The following is a 13695-nucleotide window of genomic DNA, read 5'->3' on the forward strand; positions in this document are numbered from 1 at the left end:
GGCTGCGATCTGGACTATGTCGAGCCCTTCCCTACCTCCCTCTGGTTCCTCCTCTTAGGATACTGTACGTGCAGTCCTTGTTTCCCTTCTTTCTTTCTTTTCTTGATAGTCTCTCCCTCGAATGATTGCCGCTTGCTGGGAAACTGCTCGGTCGTCCTTAGTTGCGCTCATTTTATAGACTCATGTCCATATGAAAAGGATATCCCTCGTTCACCCGGTCGGTCGCGAGAAGGCTGGCCTTGGGAGACGCGTTCTGTTGTATTTCCCTCCTTTGCTTGCTTTTTCCTTAACCCTGAAGTTGCCCTTCCCTTTATCCTGATTGGCTGCAGCATGAAATGGTAGTTTGGGACTGGTAGTTTGGCCCCCCTGCCCGCGTCTGGGACCCACCCCCGCGTGTATCCCTGCATGCCCATTCGTCCGTGCCCCTGACCCCGAAATGGTAGTTTGGCCCAAACTACCACTGGCCTCCCGGTTAGGCTAATGATTTCGAATCTGGTCGCACTTATAGCTAAGCCCGTTAGTTTTTCCCCCCACTGCTTTACTATAATTTCGCAATATTATATATGTCTTCCCCTAAGATAATTGCGCTATACCCCCTCCCACCGCGCTAAGTTAAACAAACACTTCCCTGCCTACCTACCGCCCGCTAATTAAGCATAACTAAAGTCTAATACTTATATATCCCCGCCATGACTTAATTAGCTGCCTGTAATTAGGCACTAGTCTAGCGTGTACTTATGTTTGCCCTGCTTGTATATGGTAAGATTCGACTACTACGATAGGGCTTTGTGGCTATAGCTAATTAAATATACTAGCGATAGGGTCCTTGGATAAGGGTCCCTATTAAAATCAAAAATAGTAATAAATCAGCGTAGTTTTCTCTTTCCCTAGATAGGAGATAACATAGATTACCTTAACTATTGTAAGATAATTATAGCAGAGCCTTATAACTAGCCCTTCTAGAACTTGACGCATTTACTATTAAACGCATGCCCCTAGACGCTATCGCCGCGTTTCCTATGTCTACTATCTTATCATACTTTGCGGACCGGTAGGTCTTGTTTGTGCCCTTAGCTGCTTAAGCAATAGTCTATTCGCGTCTTCGTTTTTGTTTGTTCAGTATGCATAAGTGCGGGCTAACTTTCCTTATGTAGTGCTACTTTTCTTACCGTTTACCTCCCTTTATGATAGATTGTTGTGCTAGAACCCTTGACTGCTATTTAATGTAGCTGCCGCTATTATGTTGGCAATTCGTTTCTCTCTTATTATTCATCGGGCGCTCCATAGCCCCTGCTCTCCTTAGGCGGTTAATTACACTAGGCTATAGCTATTTTTACCTATGCGTATAATAAGCCAGATATAACGAGCGGCCCTAAACTCGCTAGCGCCCTAGATTCTGAGAAGGGCGAGCACTCCCTGAGGAGCTAGACCCGCTGACTAAAGATTGGGGGTATAATAATATGAGGTTAGAAGTGGGCACTCTAAGGTTATAGAACTAAATGTCGGGTGATTGTTACGCGACTAAGTCATGGCTACTCTTAAACCGAAGAATAAAACAATACCTATCTAAGCTCTAATATCTTCTAGCACTAAATGCTAACCGCTAAGCAACTTATAGCTCCTTATTAGAGCCGGCCTTTATCCTACACCTCGCCGCGGATGCTGGCGATGACTCCTCTAACAACATATTCACTGACCTAGCCTTATATATATTCTAGTTAGCCCTGCGCTAACCTATATACTGATAGGAGGTTACATCTAGGCTGCTGGCCCTCCTCCGGGAAAGGGCTACTACGTAATATAAGCTAAGCTATAAGATGGGCTAATAATGTTATCCTAGCAATAGGCCCGCTAGGCAAAATCATAGCTATCATCGGCGCCATCTAGGTCAGAGGTTCATTATGGCTCAAAGCTATTACTAGTAGAGCAAGGGAGAGCCATGCTATCCTCGCTCTGGCTGCTATCTGGTTAGCATATTAGTAGGGTGCTTTTATTCTATAGTCAGCTTCTATGTCTCCTTTATGTTCTTATATAAGCTATATCGAGATAGTCAAGCTTCTTCTTACTATTAAAATAAGCATATTATGTTATATTAAAGAAGAAAAAAGACTAGTATTAACTACTAGAAACTATTAATAAAAAGACATCTATATCCTCGCTACTAATAGATTAGAAAAGCTATTAACCTATTAAATAATAGATCTTAATACTTGCTCTAGGCGCTACCGCCGAGAAGTAACGCCACGCCGACTAAAGTCTAATATAATAGTTATAGCGCGCTAATAACGTTCTATAAGGACCTATGCCCTTACTTAGAATTTATATTTTATAAGTGTAATCCAAAGTTTTAAAGCTATCCTTCTCTTTACAACCTTCCGTACCTTAACCTAATTATAGACCGGTAAGATAGCCAAAGTCTTAGCCGCTTTGTTAATATTCGTAACCGCCTGGCTTTTAGCCGTAAGTAACCCTATAACGGGAGAAGGGGTGGTTTGCCCTGGAGTAGAGCCTACGTCGTAGCTGCGCGCAGTTACTTAAGGGGAACCCTACCTCGTCTTATCCCCCGTAGTGAGTAATAGCTCCCACGGGAAACGCTAGACTAGAGGGCTCTTATAAATACACCCTGACTTTCTCCGCCGACTAACTAAAGAGATTAAAAGCACTCCTTAGCGATATAGATCTAGATCTAACTCTAATAACCTATCCTAAGCAATATTAGATATTTGTTTCCTCGTCTTACTCCGCGGTTGATTTTTAACTTCTATATATTAGTTTTAATACTAATAGCAATAGGCTTTCTTTAAAGTTTAGGCTAATAAATATGATTAATTTATTAGTTAGATTACTAGTTTAGGATGACTCACTAGTCATTGCTATAATATATTATTATAATATCTGCTATTATTAACTACGAAATATACCGCTTAACCTACCTATAGAACTCTTAGTTAACCTAGCCTGCTAGTAGTCGCAACACCGCGAGCAAGCAGTATAGGCTATCCACGGTAATAGTGCTACTAGTCTTGAGCGGGCCGCATACCTCAACCTCGCTCCCTCTATCGAAGGCAAAGTATAGCTCCTAATTCTCGCATATAACAAGGAGGACTAGGAGGAAGATAGATTCACTAACATACCTGGGTCCTCAGAAGGCAGCGGCGCAAACTTGGCCACACACCTATACCAAGTAGCTAATTATACCCCCAGCTAAGCCTTACCCTTAGCACGCCGTCGGATATTAACCTTAGTCTCGACAAGTACGCCTATAGGCTTATAGCATAGCGGGCCATATATCGATTGATTAAAGGATCATGCGCCATTAAAGCCGTTAACGAAGTCGGCGATATAGATAGCGAGATCCCTATTAGGCTAGAGTAAAAGAGCATAGTTAATCATTTTCCCGCCTAAGGTCTTAAGCTCCCCGCGCGAGGGTGGAATAAAAGCCTTAGCGATAGCGGCTTAAGTTATATTCTTAGCGCCGATATGTAATACGCCAGAGATAGCTAGGTAAAGGGCGGGAATATAGATATAGTTATTCTACGTCGCTTTAGAATAAATCATATTTATAAACTATATCGTAGTAGCGACGATATTGCGAATAGCGCTAAGCTTATTATAAAGGGCGAGGTAAAGGGCGAGGAGGCTAGCTATCCCGGCGTCAAAAGATATAAAGAGATAGCTAGTATTATCCACCTCTTTCTTATCCACGACCAGAACTCTATCCTTAGTCGCGAAGCGAGACTCACTAATTACCAGCTTATCTCTTAAGATCTTTTTTAGCTCCCGCGGTAAGTATCCTTCTTCTTATATTACTCTCCAAACATCGTCAAATAAGCCTAGCGCCTAGGCATTCCCTATCTTCTTCACTGTATCCCTTAATATACGAGGGTCAGGGCTCGTCTATATAATAGGTTTCTCGAGCTTAAAAGATTATCTGGGTTCTTAATAGGGCTCGTAGATCATATACGGCTAGTAGCATTGCTTTGTTCTCTTGAGCTCGAGGCAAAGGATTACTGGTCGTTTATGCTAAGTTTAGCGGTAAACGATATAGGCGGTAGAAAGATATATAGAGAAGTCCTGGCCTTACATATCTCATACGTTAAGTGGATTTACTTATATCGTCATCGTCACCTTAGTATGCTTTATGGCCTAGGCGGCCTTATACGCTGCGCATAACTAACGCTAATAGGTAATATATAATTCATTAAATAGCTATACTCCTATTAAATCACTTAGTATATTTAATTCCGCGCATCGCGGCTACTTCGTTAGATAAAAAAGAGGATATCTTACTCATATACCTTAGCGGGCTTACATAATAGATCTAATTTATACTGGCCCTGATGTAGGTATGATTGCCCGTCTATTGAGACCGTATCACGGCCTAATATACTCTGCGAGCACGTGATCGAAAGAAGGCCCACTATACTAACCAATCATTACAAGATTAACATAGATCACGCTAAGATATTATAATCTCGCCGCGATCCTCATTAGGATCATAGTTGGATCACAACTAACGACTATAATCCCTTATGATCTAAAGAACAACTCTTAAGTATATAGGATACGCTTATGGTACTCTCTTATATAGTAGCTACCCTAGCTATTAATATAACTTAGCTACACTTAGTACCTTCTAAGCGCATTACTAGACGTAGCAAACCCCCTTATTTAAGTATAGCGCGACTAATCCTCTTACCAATATAAACCCAGCACAACTAGTTTATCCCTTAGGAAAGATATGATTATCACAGACCGGATAACTAAGATAGTCCGATTTGCTAGTAGCTGGGATATAGTTACTATATAAGCAGTAATGCTCCTATTAGACATATATCACCTAGACCTTTTAAGAATACATTATCTTCTACTCCCGCAGTATTGCTTTATTAATATCTTTGGCTTCCCGCATATACTAGCCATATGCCAAGAGGGGGAGGTATACGACGGAGGCTTTCCATAGTTAAAGTAATATAACTGGTTTACAAGGGCATTATAAATTTAATCTTTAGATACCAGAGACTTACTTTTTAACCAGATGTATATTCAAAGTAGATAGTATTATAACCCACTTTAGAATAGGTGCCTCTAGCGCCGAGCTCTAGCCTACTAGGACGAGGCCTACTGTCTAGCTTTTCTCTAGTCTAGCGTCAGGACTTAAATAGTAATAAGGTTAGAGTAAAACTCTATCTAAGTATTATCCGAAGCCAAAGCATTAAAGTATACCTATTAAATCAATTCCTTAAGCCAAGGCCAGTACGTCTCGATAACCCACTAATGCAAAATTTGCAAAAACGCTATAATCTAATAAATGCCAATAACATCGCTGGTTAAGCCAACACACATATCCGACCAAATGACCTATCCTATGTTAGCATAGCCTAGCCTATAAGCAGAGCCTCTTACTGTCTCGTTGCTATATCGCGTAGTAGCGATAAAATTCTAGGAATGGCCTTGTATGATTAGCCCAGGCATAAAGCCAATATCATCAAGGGAGGGTCTAGAGCTTGCGCAGCGGCTGATCAGACGGTGTAGGAATTCCATTTGCGCCTCGAGCTAGGTTGCTACTTATAGCGCTGTATCGTCGCCGCCCTCGCTAGAGCGTTTTATCTCAATGGGGATTACTAGTGGTGTTTTTAGTAGAGAGATCTCGCTAGTGATGTTGATAGAGTAGAGAGGAAGTTGGCTGCGGAGGTTATCAATAAGGTTTCCCATGTCGGGATCATCAGTGTCATAAGCTAGGTCAAGGTAGATGCAGTAGTTAACCTTTTTGTCTAGCGCACTTGGCAGCTTGTACTCTTTTATAAGTGTGGCGGTTGAGTAGGCCATGAACTTGACTAGAGTCTTATACGTCCGGCCTGGCTGACGGCGCCGTAGTGCTTGTGAGAGAATCTCATAATACACATCGCTGCTCTAGCCATACTCTGCCTAGTCGTGACCAGCGCACTCGGCTGCCGACTCGAGAATATACATGGCGTCATCCGGCGTAGGTGTTATGCCAAGCGCGTCCCTCTCGGTCGAGAAGAAGAAGTCAGCGTCGGCTATTAATATGCTAAAGTCGTCATGCAGTATGTCTACCTGCTGGAAGATAGGCTTGCTCGTTAAGCCGAGGATCTTGCGGCCGCGAAGCAGCTGGCTAACAAGGCGCTAGCGGAGGGTGAGCAATGAGCTAGGCATTATGCCCGTATCAGAGAAGTTACCCATCTTGATGCGCCGCTCAAAGAGGTTTATAGCTGCGAGGTGCTTTTAGGGAGAAGAGGCATCGCTCTACGTAGAGTAGTGCAATGCGCTGCGGGATAAGCGCGTCGTGTGGCGTGGGCGAGGCGTTACGTTATTATCCCTATGTTACTCGTCCAACGAAGATAGGCTCGCTTCGCTCTCCGACTGTGCAGAAGCGGCTATTGCATAGCCAGTCTTTCGCTTCTTAGGCGAAGCCATCTCGGGCTCGTCGTCGGGCGGTAGTATCAGACGCATGCGCTTACGCTTACGGTCTTTGCTCCAGAATGATTCTTCGGGACGGAGATTAGGTACCTCAGCTGCTTTAAAGCTTAGAAGCCAGTGAAGAATATCCTATGTCATGGTAATTGGCGTATTAAATCATGGCTCGATGCTGGCCGTGTTTGGTTGCAAGTGATGTTTTAGTTTGTTGGCACGGGTAACCAGAGCGGGGTTGAAATGGTCACGTGCCTTTGGCACGCGTTAGTATCCTATCTATTGTAGCGCTGGTTCGGAAGCTAAAAAACGACATCTCCTTCATAAGGTAAGCACAGGGCTGCTCCACCAACCAGAAAATACCCTGATTCTAGGCCAACAACGTCGCGAAATGTCACTCGCTCAATTTTGCACTTAAGGTGATAATCGTCCGTTCCCTTAGACCGAAGCCGCTTTTCCCGATCTTATGAGGACCGAGGAGTAAGCGACCCGGCCTAGCAACAACCGATATTGCAACAGTGCATGGACCCTGCGCACCCATTTTTGTCGCCGATTCTTGCAGAATCGATTTTGTCATTGACTACTAGGGCCAATGTCCTTCGTGGAAGAGAAAATAACTAGGATACCCTACACATATGGTTCCTGGATCCAGACGTCCCTCCCCGCAACATCATAACCAATCAAGCCATTCATGGTATAATCCTAACCTTGATTGGCGATACTTGGGGCGAGTTCATCTGGAAAGGCCTAGTCGTTGCAGTCATGAGGGCCGGCACTGACTTTGAACCACGCCGTTCCACCGATATCACCCTCACTGCCTACCGTGATGCCATCGACTACCTAGGTTACTACAGAGACACGATCGGGAGCATGATCGACGAACCTGGTCAACACGATCATCTATCCAAGCGCGTGCTGGCCGACAGGACCTCAAAGGTCATTGGAGTCCGAATCAACTGCCGCCGTGACCAGGCCACTCGGCACGAGCCACAGATGGTCGAGGTGGCTGTGCCCAAGACACAGCCTCTGTTCAACCTCGAGGGCGACGATCCATGCGACATCCCTTTACTCTTTGGCCTAGAACTGGTTGCAAAGGCATATGATGGTAGCCTTTGCAAAGAGGACAACGGCCCGCCGTTTGATGACCTAAAGAACCCTCTAGCCGAACTCCTCCTGACGACAACATCTGTCAAAAATGGGAAATGGGTTCATTTGCTAAGTTACCGGCGTCATCTATGTCTTGGCAGCATCCTTTTCGTCCGCAGGTCTAAACGAGATCTAAAGATTGAAGACATCGACGTGCTTTGCAACCTGATCGAAGAATTTGCGGTGCCCTTTATGTTGAAGGAAGATGCATCTAAACCCGATGCGGAGAAGAGGCTAGTAGACTGGCTCGAGAAAGAAGGTTCTAGGCGCGGTATCTAATATTGACCCTTACCTCACCCTATATAAAAGGAATGGATTGCTAGATAGAGTCAGAGTCCCCCTGGGGCGTGAATTCTCCTAGCATTGTAAAATAGAACTCTAGGGAGAAATATAAGGCTTAAAAGTTCAATCTGCTGGGCAATTAGCTACTACTGTCGCCAGGCCAGCCCGCCTACCCTACACATGGACACCCGTTTTCCAGGTCCGGTCAGCATAGCGTGTCCGGAGGGCTACTTATTTATCGACCATATCGCTTTTTCCATAAGCGAATTAGTATTTCTTTTGAATCCCGCCTCTGAAAAACTATCTCATAGGCTATATAATGATGCGCCTGGAGGATAAAATCTCTCGCACTAACGAGCGCCCCCTGCACGCACTATCATCCCAACCTGCCATAGCTAACCAGCGTAAATCCCTATCCACCCTCTCCGATGCTCCTCCCCCCGTTTATCTTCTTAACTTCGGGCTGCACTAATACGCTCCGTGAAATGAGGCTGCGAATTATCCATCTGACTAACTATTTTCCAAAATATAGATGATTGCATGTACGATGCGAATCTACTTATGCACGGCCAGTTGGCTGGCGTACTTAAATGTATAAATTGCCACGTGGTCGCCCTTTTTGCTGCCTGAAAGTCTCCCCCCATTCACCAATCCAATTTATCTGTGACTTCCATCAATACTTCATACCGTACGATACAATAATAACGCAAAAGCCTCTAACGTCTATGTCTATGCCGTTAGCGGCCGATAAATCACTACTGAAACCTAATAACATATTGCCTCCCTCTAAGGGTTTGGAAGACCCTGTTAATAGCTTTTTCTTATTTGTCGGAGAGTATTATGCTAGTGATGAGTTTAAATGTCTTAAAGGAATATACTAGGAAAACATAAGCCTTAAGAAGAATATTAATAAGCTCTAAACTGCTTATAAATAGAATATTAAAGTACTTATAAGATTAGATAATAAATAGTAATCTAAGCATAATAAACTTAAAGAGGTTAATTATGCTAGAGATAATGCTATAAAGTAGCTAAAAGATAAAAAATAAGCCTCGTAGGCGCTTAAGGATTGAGTTTAAAATATAGAGGAGTATATGAAGATGGTAATAGTAATATCTAAAAAGTAGGAGTCCCGGGCTATTAATCTAGAGAATGAAGAGAAGGTAAAAGCTATTGACTTAGACAATGCTAAGAAAGAGAAGGAAAGGCTCAAAGGGGAGCTAAGATCTATATATAAGTAATTAAAGTCTAAGACCATGGAATTAGGCCAGGTTTAGGATAAGTTTAAAGTGATTTACTCCTTTGTTATTAAACTTAAGAGTCTTGCTAAGAAAGAGACTAATATATATATATAGATAACTGATTCCCTCTTTCTATTTATTTATAATCTATATCTAATAATTGATATTATAATATAGCTAGAGTTTACTAGCTAATTTCTTCGACCTGGCCCTTAAATATATAGAGACTTTCTTATATAGTAACCTCGATAATACTTATTTTATTAATTATTCTTACTGGAAGGAGCTCTAAGTATAGGTATTAAGCAAGTAGTAAGTCCTACTACCGGTATCTAACTCGCTAGCTGCTAAGTAGATAAGAGTTATTACTGGCCTTATTATCTTTGGTGAAGTACTTGCTAAGTATATCTTTAGGCCTACCTATATCACACGTGGCAGCGAGCTCGATGAAGTCCTAGGTTACCTTGGCACTTAGAACCCTCTTTAGGAGATATATGCCCGTAGTGCCTTGCTAAAGGCGCTCCCTAGTAGGCAGGAAAAGAACCAGGTAGCTACGGTTAAGTCAGTCATTACGCATATATCGGGTGTATTAAGTATCCCAGTGCCTTCTTCGCGATAAGGGGAGTTTAAATCTAGCTTAAAGTAGGTCTCTGGCTAGATATGCCGCGGTTAGTCTAAGGTTTAGTAGCTAGAAGAGAGGGTTAGGCCTAGCTTCTCCTTTGACTTTCCTAAGGATTAGTAACTATTACTACCACTAAGCGCCTAAACCCCTATAAAGTCTAGCTTATTGCTATCTGTATAGTTATCGATATAGCAGAAAGGTAGACGCTAGAATTAATACTAGTCTACTACCCCTCCTGGTTTGCTAATGGCCGAGGAGTTTAAGGAGGTTACGTGGCTGGCATTTCTGGCTATAAATCCTAAGCAACTATGAGAGGAGGAGGAGGGGGTAATCTCCTCCTGGGAATTAATCTATTAGGGTTATATCCTTATAAAGGCATAAGCAAAGAAGGCGGAGTAAGAGAGAGATGCTAAAGAGGAGGTTTCTCGTAGGTTTAGGAAGACTACTTAATAAAATAGCAGTAATCCTTAATAGCTATAGGGAAGGAGGCAGGACTTAGGCATAAATCTTTTTTTTACTCCCTGGGAAACTTAGGCGGCGCGGTAGATAAGCTGTGATAAATTAATAATATAGAATGCTGTAATAGCTCACTCTTTGTTTGTCTACCATGGCCTTATCGTGTTATTTGAACTAGACTTAGCCTTTTTTCTCTTTAGCTACTTGCTTTACTTATTACTATTTGTAATTAATTTCTTTCCTGTTGGTTAATTACCAGGTCTATTTCTAGCATAATCGGCAATATGTCATTCCCTTATTATCTAGCTCTAGTCGCCCCTGTTATTATTTATTACTAATGTCTTATTATTTGTGATAGCTAGAAGGGGATTGCATCGTTAGGAAATGAGGGTAGGCGGAGTTTTAGGGGTTTGCGGCTAATAAGCTTATTCTAGCTAGTTTTATACTAGCTGGTTTTATTTCAGCTAGTCCCTCCCCTGGTCTAATTTATATATAACTTATATAATAACTTATATACTTTTAATTTATCTACTAACGTACATGCATAGCGAACGTGACAGTCAACCGAGCGTGACAGAGGTATTTTTACCTTAAAAGAGGAAATTAAAAAACCCTTTAAAATTTACAATATAGCTTAAAATAGCTATAAACTTAATATTATACCTATTATATAATATATTATCTTATATTAGTCTTTAAAAAAATCTAATTAAATTCCTTATAAGGTAGTATAGAAAATTATATATTCGCACTGTATACTTATCTATTTCTCTATAAAGGGAATTTTTTAAAAATATATAAAAATTAATTTTAGATTATTTATAAGTTTAGCTTTATAAAAATACTCTTTATAAGTTTCTCGCTATTTTATAAAGAAAGTTAGATTATCTAGGGTAGGTTAATTCTAGGTGCACAGTATGCTGTCACGCTCGGTTGACTGTCACGTTCGCTATGCATGTACGTTATCCCTAATTATATTTATCTAGGTAGTAATTATAAATAAGGCCCTAGGGTTATATATTAAAGTATTTTCCCTTATATTAATATTTCTTAATTTAAAATATATATTTTAGCCCTAATAAATCTTATTTTTACTAAGTACTTACGCGATATTTTTAATCTTAATTTTAATTTAGATTAATAAATAGGCGCTATCTTTAATATTAAAAGCTTAACTTAGTATATAATACTATTTATTATATATAGCCTGCCTGCCGCCTTGAAATTATTATTATTATTATGCCTATATTTTTTAACTCTCTCCTCTATAGTTTAGATAGCCTACTAACTCTTATATACTACTCTTAAGCGTCTATAATATAATAACTACGCCGGTAGAGTTATTAGCTGCTCTCTTATTGCCCTCCTTAAATGCTTCTATAGTCTCTATGACTTATTAGTCCTATTTATCTGCGCGGTCTAGTTTATCCCCCCTAAAGAATTTAAGATAGTATTATTAGTAATCCTCCTCGCTTATTTGCGATTATACTGTTTGAAGTGTTTCTGAAGACTTTCTTGCTCCTCTACTGTTTATATCTTGACCCTTAGCTATGGGAAATAGTGATATCCTTTTATATAATATGCTGCGACTAGAGATCCTAAAACTATCTAACTAGTTTCTAATATGTCACCCTGTCTGGAGTTAGGGGTAAGACTCTGATTTAGAGGGTCGTTGCTGCTTGTCTGTAGTAGCTCATAAAAAAGTCGATCTAGCTTATCTAGAGTCCTATCCCGAATGCATCTAACTATGTGAAGCTAAGGTGGTTAACTAGCCTTTGCGACGGGAAAGATCTAACCCTTCTTGAATGGCTTTACGCTGTGGCTAAGCTAGAGGGCATTAAGGCTAATGCGATCGTGCGTGCTCCTAACTAAGTCTTAGGTAGACTAATAATAGCGGTAGCTTATATTATTAGCACTATTTGTCTAGCCTTTATCGCCAAAGCGGTATCTATAAACCTCGGAGAGCGCTTATGAAAGGTTATCTTGCGTGGAGATGTAATAATCTATGTCGTTGACCTTTTGCGTCGGCATAGATAGCTTAGAAAACCCTATTAACTCGGCCGAAGGGCCGATATAAATAATAGAAGCCTAAGTAAGGCGATGTTTAAGATTCGCCGCCTGGCTTTTCTTTGTTATGGTAAGGAGCTTAGTATCTAATGGCTATAGAAGGATCTAGTGAGTTAATAAGATAATTTGCCTAAGCTACGTGTATTATTATGTCGCCTTAGTTGACCTAAGTGTTATCTTAATAAGCTTAATATTACGGCGGGTTATAATGCGAAAAGGGAGAAAAGACTAACCTCTTTGGCGCTTTATATATATATTTATAAAACTAGGTGAGAATAAATTATTAAAGAGATCTATTATATTAGTTAACCATAGCTTATTTCTAGTAATAAGATGAGGCCGGGTATGGTTAATATTATACTAGCGATCGCGGAATAAGTCTAATAGCCCGTCGTAGTAGAAGGCCAGAGGACTAGACTCTAGGTATCTAATTATCGCCTTATCTATAATGTCAGAGCTTATTTTCTACTTGGTGCTCTTTAGAGCTACGCGTTAGATATCCCGCTAGAAGAGTTTAATAGCTATAGAGTAGAGGTATTTAAGTTATAGCCTCCTTATTATTATATTCTTATAGACTTAGTATTATCCTACCTAGCTCTAGGCTTGCTATATCTGGATATAGATATCGCGAATATCCTTAAGTACTTGCTATTACTGCTTATAGTCCTAGCATAGGAGGTTATTATTAATTGCTAGTTAATTAATAACTTTAGAAGCGAACTGCTAGGTATTCTAGTTAAACTTCCCTAGAAGCTATTAGCTAAACCTATATATCTTAGATATCTTACCTAGGCTTAGTCTTTCTTATTATATTTTAACTACCTATGGTTCCCTCTCTCGGGGCTATATATATTATATTAATATCTATTTATCTCCCTAGAGTATTAGCTCTTTTGTGATAAGGGATAAGTTATAGCTAAATCAAAGTCTATGGAGTGCTATTGCTATAATAATAGTCTTAGGCAGTAAGTATTTTAGGCTAGTCTATGCCTTAATATACTTAAATAAGAAGTAGTATTAATTAATGCTAGCGCGGAGGAATTTAGCTATTGTCTAAGTGTGATAATTATGTGTTTCCCAAGGGATAAACTGGTTATGCTGGGTTTATATTAGCAGAGAGTGCTAGGCATAGTCTAAGCAATAGGGTATAAATTACGTCTAGTAATATGCTCAAAGGTATTAAGTATAACCAAGTTATATTAATAGCTAAGGTAGCTATTATATAAGAAAGTATAATAAGTATGTTTTATATATTTTGGCTTCCTTAAGTAAAGCTAATCACGAGTAGGCGCGATATTATTCTAAGACTGACGCGGTCTAGGAATAATATTAGTCCTTAGTATATTAGTCTTATTATAATTAGTGGTTTAGAACTCGGGATTTATAGAGACTATGTAATATAGCCGCGGGGGTTATAATATAATATCTTCCCTTTATTAGGTCTTATCC

At 40.5% G+C, this 13695-nt stretch overlaps 1 protein-coding gene across 1 annotated transcript; it reads left to right on the forward strand.

Annotated features, from left to right (window-relative positions):
* Window positions 1–7194: 7194 nt before the first annotated feature.
* NCS54_00873400 (MYND-type zinc finger protein samB) lies at window positions 7195–7857 on the forward strand (the record flags this gene model as incomplete). The annotated part of the gene is made up of 1 exon (XM_053154106.1): window positions 7195–7857. One exon carries the CDS (start codon window positions 7195–7197, stop codon window positions 7855–7857), a length of 663 nt encoding a protein of 220 aa, XP_053010081.1.
* Window positions 7858–13695: the final 5838 nt, after the last annotated feature.

This window comes from Fusarium falciforme, chromosome 7, assembly GCF_026873545.1.
Source record: "Fusarium falciforme chromosome 7, complete sequence".
In the NCBI taxonomy this organism is placed as follows: Eukaryota; Fungi; Ascomycota; class Sordariomycetes; order Hypocreales; family Nectriaceae; genus Fusarium; species Fusarium falciforme.